The sequence below is a fragment of the Numida meleagris genome, chromosome 10 (assembly GCF_002078875.1).
Source record: "Numida meleagris isolate 19003 breed g44 Domestic line chromosome 10, NumMel1.0, whole genome shotgun sequence".
NCBI classification, from domain to species: Eukaryota; Metazoa; Chordata; class Aves; order Galliformes; family Numididae; genus Numida; species Numida meleagris.
The window spans coordinates 9,898,664-9,913,869 of record NC_034418.1 but is presented as its reverse complement, the minus strand read 5'-3'; the positions used below and the strand labels follow the sequence as shown (position 1 = coordinate 9,913,869).

The 15,206-nt window shown below is 47.7% G+C and overlaps 2 protein-coding genes across 2 annotated transcripts in view; one reads left to right on the top strand and one right to left on the bottom strand.

Moving 5' to 3' along the window:
• PEPD (peptidase D) overlaps positions 1 to 6,855 on the top strand; it is a 122,887-nt gene extending 116,032 nt beyond the window's left edge. Inside the window, exon 15 of the mRNA XM_021408200.1 lies at positions 6,174 to 6,855. Coding sequence (XP_021263875.1) covers positions 6,174 to 6,323 — 150 coding nt within the window. The 3' untranslated portion in view covers positions 6,324 to 6,855. The remainder of the gene's footprint in view (positions 1 to 6,173) is intronic.
• CEBPG (CCAAT/enhancer binding protein gamma) lies at positions 10,047 to 14,736 on the bottom strand. The gene has a single exon (XM_021408202.1). The coding sequence runs from the start codon at positions 12,095 to 12,097 to the stop codon at positions 11,645 to 11,647; it is 453 nt and encodes a 150-aa protein (XP_021263877.1). The 5' UTR covers positions 12,098 to 14,736; the 3' UTR covers positions 10,047 to 11,644.

Genomic DNA, 15,206 nt, shown 5'->3' with positions numbered 1-15,206 from the left:
AGGAATTGTCTGCTGCTGCCATCAACTAATTTATCACTGTATGCCATCCATGAGAGGGTAATTACTGTACTGCTCTTGGTCTGAGCTGGCTTTGAACCACCAGCCCAGACCGAAAAGTTGTGTGTGCCATTACCAGCCGCATGAGTCAGCCAGGGCCTGGGCAGCCGCCTCTGGAAGCTCACTATCTGGTGTGTGCAATCTTATCAAGAGACCTGGGACTTTACCCTCTCTGCTATTTAATTCATTGCTGAGGTTTAGGACGTTATCTGTCTCTGTGTTGTTTCTTTATCAAGACTTGCCCATCAGCCAACTGAGATACTGATGAATGAAAGGCAGTTAACTCTGCATTTTCTAACTTTGAACATGTTGTATATGGCACCAGACACTGAAGCATATTCTAAAGGAACACTGTAGTGCACTCATGTAGCTTAACAGCACAAGGAAAACAGGTTTAGCTATTTTCACTGTTCTTGCAAACACACTGAGGGAGATCTGGGGGCAGTTCAATTCACCTCGGGTGAGCTTTCTCTGGAAACATTCAGTGAAGCCCATGTTCTCCCATGGTTTGCTGTGAATACCTCCTCCAGCTCTGCTGGCTTGAGGCATGCACATGGCTCACCTGCTATGTGTTTGCATGCAGCAGGAATGGCAGCACAGGGTCTCTAGCTTGGCATGAGTTGCTGAATCAGGCACTTCTGTTCCAGAGATTCCAAACAAAGCCTAACATTCTGCCCTGTTTTTGCTTAGCGTCCTGTAATGGTGACTTGTAAAGAGAGTCAGCCAACAAACTTCGCTACAAGGGGGAGCTGCCCAAAAACGATTGAGCAAAAATCTAAATCTCCGATCCCCCTGTGAACAATACATTTTACTTAGAGAGAGAAAGAAATAATACACACATCCCTGAGCCAGATGTTGTCACTTGATTTTGTCCAGGAGAAGAATGGAAATAAAATCTGAGACAGAAACGTATCTGAATATTTCTAAATTCTAACAAAAGCTGAACTGTAACACAGTCAAAATGCAATTTGTGCTGTTCAGAGTGCTTTTTTATCCCTGTGCAGGTTCATTCTAGCTTATCCAGAATGAGTATTTCTCTCTCAAGCACGTCAGAAAATTTTCCCTCTGCATGATTAAGGAAGATCTCATGAGGCCCAGTGTTGTTACTAACATAGCAGAATTAGGATGAGTACTGGTATCAGTTCTAGCCAAAGAGATCACTACAGCCATGTCCAGTCGTCCCTTATGTTTAAAAGAAAACTACATTCTAAAAAGGGAAATAATTAGTCTGCTTTCCTCTGCAGAGCTCAGCACTAATTAAAGCGTTCTTAATTTGGCTTGATTTAATTCACTTCAAAAATGAACTTATATGAACCAAAGTAACACCACTGTAATTCTGAGTAAGACTATCCGCATAGGGATTTGTGGAGTTTAATGAATTCACCTTGAATTCATGTCTTTTTGGTTTGGGATAATTTTCCTGAATGTGACAAGTCTCTGCACAGAGAAGCCCTCGTGCTGTGCCAAAAGTAGAAGACTGCAGCCATTTATTGTAATTTGGTCTGTCCGGTGCTGGCTGTAAGGAGGTTATGAAACCTTCAAGAGCAAGAAAGAATGGCGAAAGTGAGAGGCTTTTCTTCTGTACGTGGATTCCTGCTGGTACCAGCATGGTAACACCGGCACCACTGCACGCAGGCAGCACAGGTTGGGCCCAGCTCCATGCCTGCGCAGACACCCACGCTGCATGGCTGCAACCACTGCTTGGAAATCTTGCAGCCTGCCCTCATCCTAGACTAGAGCTGTTCTGTTTTGGGAACCCATTGTAAGGAATCTGCTTTAGCAGGAGGTTGGACTCGATGATCCCCAGAGATCCCTTTCAACCCCTGCAGTCCTGTGATTCTGTGAAGTCAGTCACATGTCCATCAGTTCTCAGTCTGTCAAACTAAGCCCAGTTCACCAAGGTCATGAACACTGTGGGGCTGTCCCAGGGCACTGTGCTGCACCGGGGCTCTGTGAGCATTGCTCTGCTGAGAACACAGAGCCTTGTGAGTCAAGGTGTGTGCACGTGGCTGTGCGTACGGCTCGGGGAAAGCACGTCCTGAGGGAAGGGGAAGCACCAGCTCCAAATGTTGCTCTTTGGGGCTTGAAATTTCCACTCTTTATAAGCTGATTACCAATTTATGCAGTTCATATGATGTTTTCTCAAAGACCCAGTAAAAACGTTCAGTGTTTGGCCTTAAATACTCAGCCTTTTTTCAGGCTTTATTTTTCCCTAGGATTTGTAGAACCAGCACTACACCTAATTCGTGAAAACTTTATGGAACTTAGAGGAAATTCTCAATGACAGCTAAGCATACTCATCTGCTTTTTAACATCTCATGTCATGCACAGCAGTAACACTACTCAACGTATCTTGGAAAGGTTTTCACAAGAAAGCAGTTGTCCTAATGAAATATGTCACTGTCTTTAAAGTTCTGAGAAGTGATGGTTGTAGGCAGCCCCAAAACAGTGACTGGCTGCTTACAAACCTTCTTTAACCCTTTTCTCTTAAGTTGCCTAATTAACATAATTAGGTTAAACTAAGAGCAATTGCTACTAACCTGTATTTAGCTTATAGTTTATTGGTTCTTTTTGAGGCTTGATGAAGGGAATGTATGCCTGAAGCTTCTTTTTCCAGCCACGTCAGTTGATCTAGTGAAATGCGTGGCCTCACCCTACAAATCTCGATGCTCTTTTGTAAAATGTTTATACATAGATCTTTAAAGTAAAGTGTGCCTGACATGAGAATTTGCTTGTGAGTAAGAGGAAGAAGACTGGCAGCATGGGGTAAGAAAGAGTCCCTGCACAGCATAGAGCCTCTGTAGAGGCTCTGTAGAGCCTCTGTCGGCCTCTGTAGGAAGGCTTTGTATAACGTGGGAACAGGAAAGTGGCAGATGTTTCCCAAGTCTTGCAACATACCCACCTCTCTCTGATTTTAACATAAGGATGGATCTATTTCCTAATCAATCCCACGAAGCATGGAAGTGAAATTCTGCTTGCGTTAAGTTTGCTTATTAAAAATTATTGATGAGTTGATGGCTGAGGTGAAGTCAGTCGCCTTGTCTACATGCGTCTCTAAAGCAGTACAAAAACTGATGCATGGATGCTCCAGTTGGCCAGAAGCTCATGCGCTGATTTACCTCGTGTGGCACACGTGTGGTACGCATCCCATCCCGCTTTCCCACAAGTCTCCTGCTCCGGGATTTTGTAGCGATTCTGTTGCTGCTTTGCACAGCCGTAATCAAACAAATACTCAATAGATTAAAAATTGGAGATGTGTCACCAGTGGCCTTTTTTAATCACATCTGGGATCTGTCATCGACCAAATCTGGACTGTTTAATTGGCCAAAATTTTTTCTTGACTCTCAAAAGCCTTTTTTATATATCATCATCCAAAAGAAATGAATGAACGCTGCAACCCCCTTCGCTTGGAAGATAACACAAGAGGCTCTGGGGAGCATGACTGTATCAGTTAGTGAGGACAAAGTGCGAGGCTGTATATGTAGCTGACAGCAGCGCGGTGTTAACTTGTGTGCTGTCCTTGGCCATGCCTGTACAGCCCTGCTTTGGGACCGGCTTGGGTCCATTGAGTCAAGCCACATGATGGTCTGCTGCTGGCGTTAGGCGGTTGTGCAATCAAATCTATCTAAATAGGTCGCGCCACTACCCGTGATAAGATAAAGGTGTTTTAGGGTCCTCATGTTCCTAGGCACTTGGCCTGTGCAGGATAGCTTTTTGAAATTGCCATCTCACACTGCAAAAGCCATGTGTGGGGGAAAAGCTTGCGGGGATCCCCTGGAAGCTGCGATCCAGCGTGGCCTCATACCTCTGCTCGCTGTTCCTTTAAGCCACGTCTGGTTCCAAGCCATCTTGTAGCCCTGAACTGAGCAGCACTGTGGAACAAAGAGCCTGAAAACAGGGACAGCTCTGAGAGCAAGTTTCGTAACTGTCCCTCGCTGGGAAAGGCAGTCCCAAGTCGGCAAGCTCTGCCAGCCAGAGCCAGCATCTTTTGTCCATTTGGACCGAGGACAAGAGCAAGCCAGGCTCTCCTGGAGGGAAGGTTTTGCAGGTCCTCTGCTTTCTGCGTCTGAGTTAATGCTCAGTGTGATGTACAGAGTGTGAGCAAAAAGAGCAGATGCACACATTTTTTCCCCTCTTGGGAGCCTGTATTCCTCCACACTTGTGTTGTCTTTAACCAAAGGGATAATGCACACTAAGGCTGGGCAATCTTTCTTCTCTGTTAGGGTAAGCGCACACCTCAGGTTGGATCCCTGCAGGCAGAGGGTGGCTGGGTCCTGGAGTTCTGCTGGGAGCGATGGGGAGGCCGTGTGGGAGCGGTTCTGCTGGCCCTGCCCTCTGCAGCAGCACTCAGTGGGCTCCTGACAGCTTCCCCCGCTCTGTCCGGTGCTGTGTGTGGCACTCCAGGCCCAGGGTCCTCCTCTGTTGGCTCGCTCACTGGTTTTGGGTGCAGCCGGCCCCAGCACTCACCGTTCTTTGCTCGTTTGGGATCTTTCACTTTGCACCTCTGACAGAATCCCTCTCCCTGGACTCCTGAGCCAGCCCCCCACTTTGCTCCGTTTTCCTCTTACAGAATTGCCCATTTCCAGGTTCCAGCTGTTCCAGACTCTACCTCTGTAGCCATTATCTGTCAATCCTGTCTCTCCTGACTGTATCTTGCCTTCCCCATCTCCTTTCCTCACCCTCACTCAATTTTCCAGCTCGTTCCTATCCTGGTTTTCTCTCATGGCACACGCAGGGCACTACTGATGGACACGTTGCCCTGCAGGCTGCTTCGTGTGCTCTCTGGCTCCTGTCTGCTCTGCTCTTGGCACTGTCACTGCTCCTGAGGAGTGTCCAAGTCCGGCTGAAAGAACAAGATACTCAACTGCAAAAAAAGAACAGCGCTGGGTTTTTTGCTAATCTCAGTTGCAAAGCGGACAAATTGTGGCTGAAATGTCTCTGTAGCAGACTCAGTGGGGACTTTCATCTCCAAGAGGTGAAACCACGCATGTAAAAGCTGTTGAAGTGCCCGGACATGTTTGTTGTGTGGCTCGCATCCCCTGTACCGCCCAGCATGGGCCTTTCAGATGCACTGCGCGCAGCTTCCAGATGTGCAGCTGTCCGAACCCAGTGTGTGAACTCGGAGTTGATGTATTTAATTCTGCTTCATAATACACTTAACTTGATACCAGCTAAAAGAAATAATTTGGCAAAGACATCATGAAACAGTTTAAGAAGGAGTGGATGACTCATTCTGTTTGAACAAATGGATTATTTTGCAATCAGTAGTACAAATGTTAACCAGCTTTATTTTTAGTTGGAAATGTCAAGAGGTCAGAAACAATTAAAACAACTGTAAGGTGGGAGTCCCCGGAGTGTGTGTTCTCTTGGATTTACACCTTACTAAAATTGCTTTTATTGCAGCTTAGCGACTTAGCAACATTCTTCTGATAAGATAATGGGAAATGACTATGTAGGCACATTTACTGGTAAGGAGAGATTAGAGTCAAACAGAAATGGAACATACTTTTCATTTCAGCAGAACAAGAGCTGGAAAACTGAGAGGATCTGCTTTTTCCTTGCATGATTTAAAATGCAGTGATTGTCCTTTAAAAAGAATTCTGACCTGTGCAGGAATTTCTTATCAGCTCAAAATTCAGTGTTTGAATATCAGCTACAAGCTACTTCGTGTTGCAGTTCCTCCTTTGAAAGTTTATTGTACCTAGAGAAGATGTGATTTGTCAGTGCACGGCAGCGACCTGCAGCTCAGCACCAGGACTGCTCCAAGAGCAGGCACCTCAGGTGTCGGCAGGCGCTGCTGTCCCAGCAAGCTGGGCACTGGCAAGGGCAGAGGCAAATTCCAGGGCAACGTACCTTTTCCTGCTGCTGGTGTCAGAGGGTGGGGATGCACTGGCCCCATGCAGCCTCACTCACCTGGCCCTGGGCACCCGCAGGAGCACCACCGAACTCACTTGCAGGCCGACACCTCCTGCGGTTCTGATGCTTGCTCTGTGTTCTGCCCTTGTGTCAGCTACTCAGCTGGAAACGCACCTGGTGCTCCGCAGCCATCACTGCCCAAAGTGCTTCTCATCTCCAGCTGGAATACCTCATTGGTAACTGCGTGTTCTCTGTGACAGGTCCGGATTGAAGATGACATTGCGGTGACAGCCAGCGGAATGGAGTTGCTGACGTGCGTCCCACGTACTGTGGAAGAAATAGAGGCTTTCATGGCAGAAGGCCAAGGCAGTGCCAAGTCGTTTGGCTCCTTGTCCAGCCAAAAGGAGTAAGCTTCAGGGTGATGTTGAATGTCCCGTGCTGATCAGTCATCGTTCTGATTTAACGCTGCAGCATGTAAAATAACACACATCCAATTCTTAGTAGCGAGAAGCGGGCAGGCTATTAGCTGGAATGATTCATTAATTAAAAATGAAGGTAGGCTTCAGCATTAGATATCCAGGTACCTCTGATGTTGCTGCTTGCAGGCAGCAGTTGACATGACAAGTGCCACCTGAATAACCTTGCTGCAGTGTCTGTGGGGCTTACACAGCTGTCAGAGCCCAGCTCTGGCACACCTTTCTTCCGGTTAAATCTGAATTTTGATGATAGAGACTCTTTAAAATACAGGTGATCTGAATGCTGCCAGCAGTTGTAACAATCTAAGTCATTTATCAAGCTCTGTCACAAGTACTGCAAAAAAAGAGAAAAAAATTAGCTCTTCTCAGTGGACACAATGACACTTATATTTTTCTTATCGATCTTATTTCAGTGGCAATGGAGTAAGCAGAATGAAATTTGTATTAAAATTCATCCTTGGCATCATTTGTGTTCACAACTTGTGTTCATTAGGTTCTCCTGCTGCCATTTCTGCTTCTTTACGTGACCTTTCTGCCAATTTGTGCTCTGGAAGCACTGACCCTTCGTTAGCCAGACTTCTGCTCTGGATACACGGTGCATTGATCCTGCACACAGCCTGGTGCTTATTAAATTTGTTCATCTATTTGCTCCCTGAAATTGTAGATTGCTGTGGTGTTCAGAAGCCTTAAAACCTGCAAGAAGGAAGCGTCTTCGTTCCAGGCCTCCAGGTCAGTCAGAGCTGTGCTCTGCCAAGTGATCGAGTTGCTTCAGACAGTTGTTAGCAGGTTCAGAATTAAATCATGTAAATTTTATATGGATAGACCACAAGCATATTAATAATGATCATAAAATGACTTTCTATTCATGCAAGATTTAAATTACCCGGAGAATCCTTTCTTTTACCGTAGGTGAAGCCTGCAGGAGAACAAATGCACTTCTTGCATCATAAAATAGTCCCGGTTGCTCTGACTGCATAAAAAATAATGTTGCTTACTGAACACGTCATGTTTATGTCCATTGCTGATGAACACATCAAAAGCACTGTGTTGTGGCCTTATGCGCCTTGCTTCTGACAGGCTGGAGGTCTGAAGTTCTTTCAGCAATGGCGAATGTGTTGCTCTGTCTGCTGACTGCACTGAGCTGTGCGACACGAACCTGCTCTTCCTTTCTATCCGCTTCATGACCCGTTGCCAAATAGGGGACTTCACATGGTGAAGACCAAGGAATTGCATTGTGAAATAATCCAGGGGCTTCGCTCCGCTCCTTTTGTTCAATGTCCCTTTGCTGAACAATGAACCTATTTGCATTTTTTTAAAGGTTGCTGGCCGTGTCTGCAAGAGGCGAGTGCGGGAGCTCTTGAGATGGGAAGGGATGTGAAGGGGCAGGTGCAAGGTCAGCAGCTGTGGTGTGCACGGCACTCCTGCTGTGCTTCGTGGTGCGAAAGGCTCCTACTCCTGAACACGCAGGGTGTGCAGAGGTGCAGGGCTGTTTGTTGGCAGCTGCGCGCACACCACCACAACCTGCAGGCACGCTCCAGGCTCATCTCTCCCTGTGCCCTGCGAGGCTTTCCAGCACGGGGCTGTGCCTGCAGCCTCGGCACACTGCCCTCTGCATCCAGGTGCGTCTGCAGCACGCTCTGAACGCACCCACACCGCTCACCGCTGTGGGCACTGAAACCTGCAGTTGCTTTGGTTCAATAGCAGTTACTATGTTAAAGTAACACTTCACAGATGTTAAAAAAAAAAAAAAATAGTTTTGGAATTGTTTCAACTAAGCCGTAACCCTAGCACAGTTAATAGGCCTTTCCCTGCTCGTGATTAATGTTGGCGCACGGCAGCGGTGCTCCTGCAGAACAGGTCTGGCGCTGGGTGCTGTGCAGGCAGGCTGTGCCCCGGCACGCAGCGTGCGGGGGGAGCGCTGCCCAGCTGTGCTGCCGAGGGGGTCTGCTGGGCCGGGAGCGCTGCCCTGCACAGCCAGGGCCTGAACTCAGCCACTGGGGGTTGTACCCTTCCTACCAGAACTCTGGTCTGCAGTTAGGGTAATTTCTACCCGCTTAAGCAAAAAGCAAATTAGATATGTATTTCTTTTAATTATCATCGGAGGTAGGGGAGTAAGCGTTTTAGAACGGCAGAATGGTATTTAATGTGCTTCAAATCTGTGTTCTGGAGAGGGAACACAGGTTATGACAAACTTTCCTTATGACTACATCAGTATTTCTTAGGCTGTTAGCTATATTTTCCCAAATGCCTTTTCTCCGCTGCAAACAGACTCAAATAGAGCCGCACCAAAATAATAGGAGTGCCCAGCGTTGAGCAAGTTCGCGTGTTTAAAAAGGTCTGAACTGATGGATTGAAACCTTCAGCGCCGCGGGCTGGATGCACTCGGGGTGTATCTCTGCGCAGTGACACTGCTGCAGCTGCACGTGTGGTGAGAGGGGCACAGCCTCCTGGTGCTCGGGGAAGTCAGAGTGGAAAAGTTGTTTCATCAGTACAGTAAGAAAATGGGAATGAGGTTTTGTGATGAAATGTATGGCGCTGTAATGCTCTTTCTTGTGACAGGCTCTGTGTTCTGTCACACTATAGCTGCTATTAAAAAAAAAAAAAAAATAGACCAAAAGGAAAAGTTTGGCTTTTACAGGCCAATGCTGAAATTTTTTGTGGAGGTGCGTCCATTCCAACCTTTCCTTAGGAAGAAGAGAGATTTTCCAAGTTGCTTCACTGAGAGAGTTGTCCTGTGCAGAATGCAGCACAGCCCGAGGCACGCTGCTGTGCCCGTGGCAGGGCAGCCCCTCTGCTTCTGGTCCCCAGGGCTGAGCCGGCTCTTCCGGCAGGAGGCTCAGAGTAACTGGTTGCAAGGAAGGCGTGAGCCTAACTCACACTGAGGATAGATTTAGAATAACAACTTGTCACAGTCCCACATGGTCTGCACGCAAACAAAGCAGCTGCTAAGCTGGAAAAGTCGTTGCACAAACAAGTAGCTTGTAACTTTGTGGTTTTGTTTCAAGCAAGAAGGAAGTGGCATTGGTGCTGTCAGGTGGAGAAGTGACCTGCTGGAGTACCAGGAGTTCCTGGGTCTCGTCAGACAGCCCCACTCCCACTCAAGAGACTAAAGCAGTTGTTCTCCTGGAGGCAGCCCGTGTACAGCAAGGTTGGAAGAACTCCGCAGAGAGATTTGGAGCCCCTCTTTGGGCTGTCAGGAGAGGAACACGCTGTGCTGTCAAACCATCGGCAGGGCAGCAAGGCCAGCAGTTCCAACCCAGAGTAAACGAGGGCAGGGGTGGGGCTCCTGCCAGAGCTGGCACCCGGCGAAGAAAGAAGAAACGCGGGGCAGTCAGGTCGTCTTTGTCCTTGTACAAGGACAGCAACCTTGGGACAAGGGTTGTCCCCCCCAGCCGCTCCATCTTAACCTTTTAATTGCAATATACGTTCAGGAAAGGAGTCTTATGTTTCTTCTTTTTTTGTGTGTGTGTGTGTATGTGTGAAATAGGGAATTTAGCTGGAACTGTAATTAGTTTCTGATTCTCTTCACACTGAACAGAAACTTAAGTAGAGGACAAGAATGGAAACTGCTGCACTGATTTCTCAGACAGCTGCTTAAGGTGGTCACCTCTGCATCTGAGAGAGAGAGAAAAGGGACAGGAAAAATAAGGCCAGCACTGGAGGCACAATGTTTTTATTAGTTTCTGATATTTCAATCTTATCTAATTAAGCTGCAGCTAGAACCAGAAAAACATATCTTTGTAAAAAGACTACCATAGTCCAAAACAATCCATAAAAAACTGCATCCAACTGCCTTTGTATTAAAAATTGAAATTCAGAAAGAACTTTTAAAGCTTTTATTTTCTAACAGCATCTTCATAGAGATAATATCCAAGTTTTTTTTCCTAAGTACAGGTACAAGGCAAACAAGCATCCTACAAAATATGGAAAAAAGGTAGTGTAGGTGGGAAATTAAGACAGTGTAATAATCCACAAGCCAGACACACAGGTTAAATGTAACACAACCATACCATCAATGAAATACTTAAAAATGAAAATAAATTAAGGTTACGCCAAAGTTCCTGCTTTACTTTTGCTGTTAAAATCCTCAATATATAGTACATACCACTGCATTATGGATCATGGCAAAGACTTATCACTAGCATTTAAAAAACTGCTACAGAAAAACTTCTATGGGAATAAGACTGAAGATACTCCTTCACACAACTCTGTGATGGCTATAGAAATTCTGCTGAATCAGGTGTTCAGACGAGGGCCGTTAGTTTTAAAATCACTGTGCATTTCTGTACAGGCTTGGCTGCAAATCTGAACGGCTGTGAGAATGGAAATGAATGTAAGTGAGCTGTGACGCACACATTCTTGCTGTACCGATGCTGCCCTATCCTTCCATTGCTCAGCCAAGCTGCGTGTTTTGCTCTCCCTGATACCTGCACCCCAGCAGGAATGCAGTTTTGCAGAGCACTGGTTTTTGGTAGCATTTCTACATTTTCTGGAAAACAAAATCTTGTTCTCCTAAGGCCCCAGAGTCACTGTGCAAGCCACGTTAACATGAACGCAGGCATAAAAGGCTTTGTACTGCTTTACCTCTGATACGTGGTGCTTCAGATGACCACTTGCCTTGTGGAAGCCAACTGCCTGTAAATATCATTATAGAATATTGCTGTTTTTCTAGAAAACATCTTTAAGTACTCCAGCTCGCTATTAATATGCCCTGCCCGTTAACTATAACCAGATAGGAAAAACCTAAGTGGTGCTTTGCAGGAATTGCTCTGTAGGTAGAAAAGCAGCTCACCAAACAAGACAGCAAACTCTCACTACGGCCTTTGCAGTTTGTGATACGTAATGGAGAAAATGAAGGGCTTAGATGCACTAAAAGGTATTTAAAGGAATTCACCCAATCACGAGTTTCTGATACTACAGTGAAAAATCCTGATGAATTTCTCCCGTGATGCTAAATGTAGGAAGGTAAGCATACATCTGTGAAAATGCTATTTCCGTAATAGTAAGCTCCTTGCTGACTAAGGATTCAGATCTGCACTTATTAGACAAATCTTCTAGAGGAGAAAAATATTTAACGCCTTTAAAGAAATACCCTAAGCAGTTTCTGGTTTAATTGTATCAAATCTTCAGTGTTAAACCTAAAAAGATCTGCACAAATCGATGGTTAAAGAGAACACCTCTTTTGCTCAGTTACTGCATGGGTGGTGCAGCCAGGCTGCACCTCCAGAGTTCGTTCCGTCGGGCTGTGGCGGTGACTACTGCCCGCTGTTCTCTGGATTCGTTGTGGTGCTTTCAGTGCCAACAGGTTGCACATTGTCTGCGAGACTGTGTGCATGCTCAAGGAACAAGTCTTTCAGTACGCTCAGCTCCTTGGTCAGGAGCTTAATTTTCGCCTCTAAACGTTCATTTTCTTCTTTGAGCTGGGTGACCCTTTGCAGCGTGTCTTGTGCTTTCTGCTTGCTTTTTAACCGGCTCTTTTTCACTGCCATGTTGTTTCGCTCTCTGCGCTGACGATACTCATCGCTGTTTCTATCCACAAAGGAATTCTTCTTTCCCTGCTTGCTTGGAGGCACGGCTTTGCCTCCACCACCAGGACTAACGGGAACCAGCTGGGGAACCTGCTGCAAACCACTGCTGTGTGCCTGGCTGTGAATCACGCTTACTCCGTTCGCATCTGTAGCGGTGTTCTGCGGGGATGTCTTGCTCATTTGGACGGGCTCTTCTTTGACACAACAGAATATTAGAAGACTGAAAACTGTTTTCTAGATGGTGTTTCCAGCAGGTCTTCACATGGGTTAAGGGCAAGGTGAACCCTGAAAGAAAAAGAAATGCTGTTAAAGGTGCTACGTCCAGCTACAGTCTTACACATCGCTGCCTTTGGCATAAGGTACCGATGGCACATCTGGCAGCAACACACCAAAACTATGCTGGAAGAGGAAAAGCCGCCAACTGCTGGGACATTTCAGAAGCCTCTCGAACATATTTGGATTGGAAGGGACTGTTACTGGGTCATCCAGTCAAGCTGTTTGCATTGTTCACTGGATTTACTCAGTTATTCCAAAGCCATCCCTGATGGATGGGTGTCTAGCCTAGCCTTGAAAAATCTCGTTTCACAACCTCTGTCTTGGCAACTGGCTCTGCTGTCTAACTTTTCCTCCAGTTATATAATTTTCTTAATTTTTAGACTGAATTATTTCTTCTGCAGCTTAAACCCATTAACAGCCTGACTCTTGACCAACAGGAGTGCTTGATCCTTGTCCTCTCCAGACCATCCTTCTGGGTGTATGCAGGTTCCTTGGTGGTCTCTGCTTTTCTCTGGAGACAGTCCACCTTCCCTTGAATATCTCACAGCATCTTCCAGTGCTTTCACCAGGTCAAAGATTGTTTTACTTATTTTTGAAGATGGAGCCTAAACTGATGGTTGTTTTAAGGTCTCAGTGCAAAAATGTACAAGAAGAGGTAGTGTGCTGTGAAGGCTGTGTCAGAGCAACACGAAAGGAAGCCTTCAGCCACAAACAAAGTAAGACCAGCCAAGCCTTTAACACTGATGTGAGGGCAGGTGGGACGGCAAAGCAGAGCGAGGGCAATGTGAGAATCACTGTGCTTGAAGGACAGGGGACTGTTGCCACCTACAAGGAGACGTGGGCCACAGCTGACCTCCCCACAACGTGCTTTCCCATGCTGTGGCTCTCACAGCAGTCACTGTCCATGCTCCTCCCCTGCAGGTAGCAGGCAGACAGCCAGAGGAGTGGACACACTCCCACCTGGGGCTCAGCCTGCTCCCAGCCCTGCCGGTGGTACAGGACTCCACCACTGCTGCTGCAGGGACACGGTCACCTCCTTGCCTTTCCCCAGGAGGACCCATTGGGAAAGAGAGCAGCTGAGGTCAGCAGAGCACAAGGCGAGCTGTGCAGCGCCCAGCCTTACATCTGACAGCACAGCAGCCTGCAGCCCTGTGTGGCAAAGCTCGGCGTGTATTCAGAGGCTCCTCAGCTGCATGCTGCTCCTGTTTATTTGTTTTCCACCTCAGCCTGAGAGCCATTTTACCTTCTGCTGGGTTATAATTAATGAGGTTAAAACATTACTGTCTATATCAACTGCACATTTTCTTTCATAATCTGAGGGAGCAAGAACTAAGTGCAGCTCCACAGTATGGCTCAGTAACGTTCCAGCCAGTAGTTTGGCTTCAGTGTTATTCAAAACTAACACTGTTGCCAAGAACTCTTCTCCCTCAAAACAAGTGAAAAAGGTGTGTGAGTAGTGTGAGTATATTCACACCCCTCAATAAATTGTTTCATTTTCGTATTTCAGGGCAGAAAGATGTCGGGGCAGATGTCAGACAGCACAGCACAGTCTGCGGTCCCCTCCATTTCAGTATGGCAGTACTCTCTCGGGCAGCCCAGCTAAGTCAGCACTTGAGAAATACCACCTCTACCAGCTGTGCTGTGCTTCACTAAAGAGGAAGGGGCAGCTCTGCTCTGAAAGCATCACACCCCACCAACATCTGACAGGCTCCTTCACAGCGCCAGGTTCCACTTGTTACTCTCTCTATGCTATCTAAACTATTTAATATTGCTCTAACGTTTGCATAAGATCTCTATCCGATACCCCTGCAATTCAAAGGAAGAAATGACTTGTTCCATTAAATTGAAATGTAATGGGATAGTTAAGTTCTCAGTGAAGGAGGATGTGGGTTGAGCAGAGAGACAGAATCCAAATGTCCCATCTCCCAGGCTGCCGTTAGCCCTGATGCACGGGGCGCTTTGCAGTGGATTGCCCCCAGTTCCTGACTCCTGGAGCTGCCCCATGCTGTGTCAACTACCTGTTTCTTCAGTGTGACACGCTCTCATCTGGCGCTCACGTGGGAGATGTGACACACAGCTCCTGTCCTGCTCCAGTACTGGGTACCGGGCTCCTTCAGGGGCTGCTGCCAGGAGGTTTGAAGGAATGGGATGCACAGAAGGGGTTGTGGCAAAGCACAGTGCACCTGGGGAAGGCTGTGAGCAGATGGCTGCCAGGGCTCACTTTGCAGGTGCGTGCCACACAGATGCGTTAGCTGCGGGTGGGGGACAGCATGACACGACAGGCAGCAGCTCCCTGGCATCCCGTTCAAATGCAGCTCCCAGCTGGCACAGGGCAGCTCCGGGCTGGTTCCACCCAGCACTGCTGCTGCTTCAGCCGCCGGAGCTGCCCAGTTCCATCACAGCTGCCACCCACCACCACCCAGCACACGCAATAGTGGCAGCCCAGGGCTCTGCTGGATGCACCTCCTAGGGGATGCGGAGTCTCAAGCACATTGGCCCTTTATTAGCTTTGCTTCCCCCCAAAATTTGAAACTTCTAAATGTTTGCCTTGGCAAAAAAAAAAAAAAAAAAGAGTTTTAATTTGTTAATTAAATGAGTTTGGTTGGTTTGTTGCTCCACAACTTGTTGCAGGCTCCACAGCTGCTCTGCCACAGCCGACAGCAGAACGCCACCGGCCTTCTCTCGGAGCGCCCGCGTCCCCGCACAGGTTCCCGGCAGAGCGCTACCGACAGCCCGGCAGCGCCCGGCAGCGCGGACACGCAGGACGCGTGCTTCAGTGCTGCAACTACGGCGCCACGAGCCCGAGCCAGCACCGCCGGGACGCGGAGCCGCCGTGCGGCTGGCTGCTGCAGCGGCCGCTTCTCAAGGTGAACCGACTCCTTAACCCCCAACTTTTCGGATCTCGACGCGTTCGGGACGGGCGCCCCGTGCTCGGCACTCGGCCTCGGGGCGCCGTGACAGACGCGCTCCGTCAGGGGCACCGCAGCTCCCGGGGCCGTCCCTCCGCGCTGAC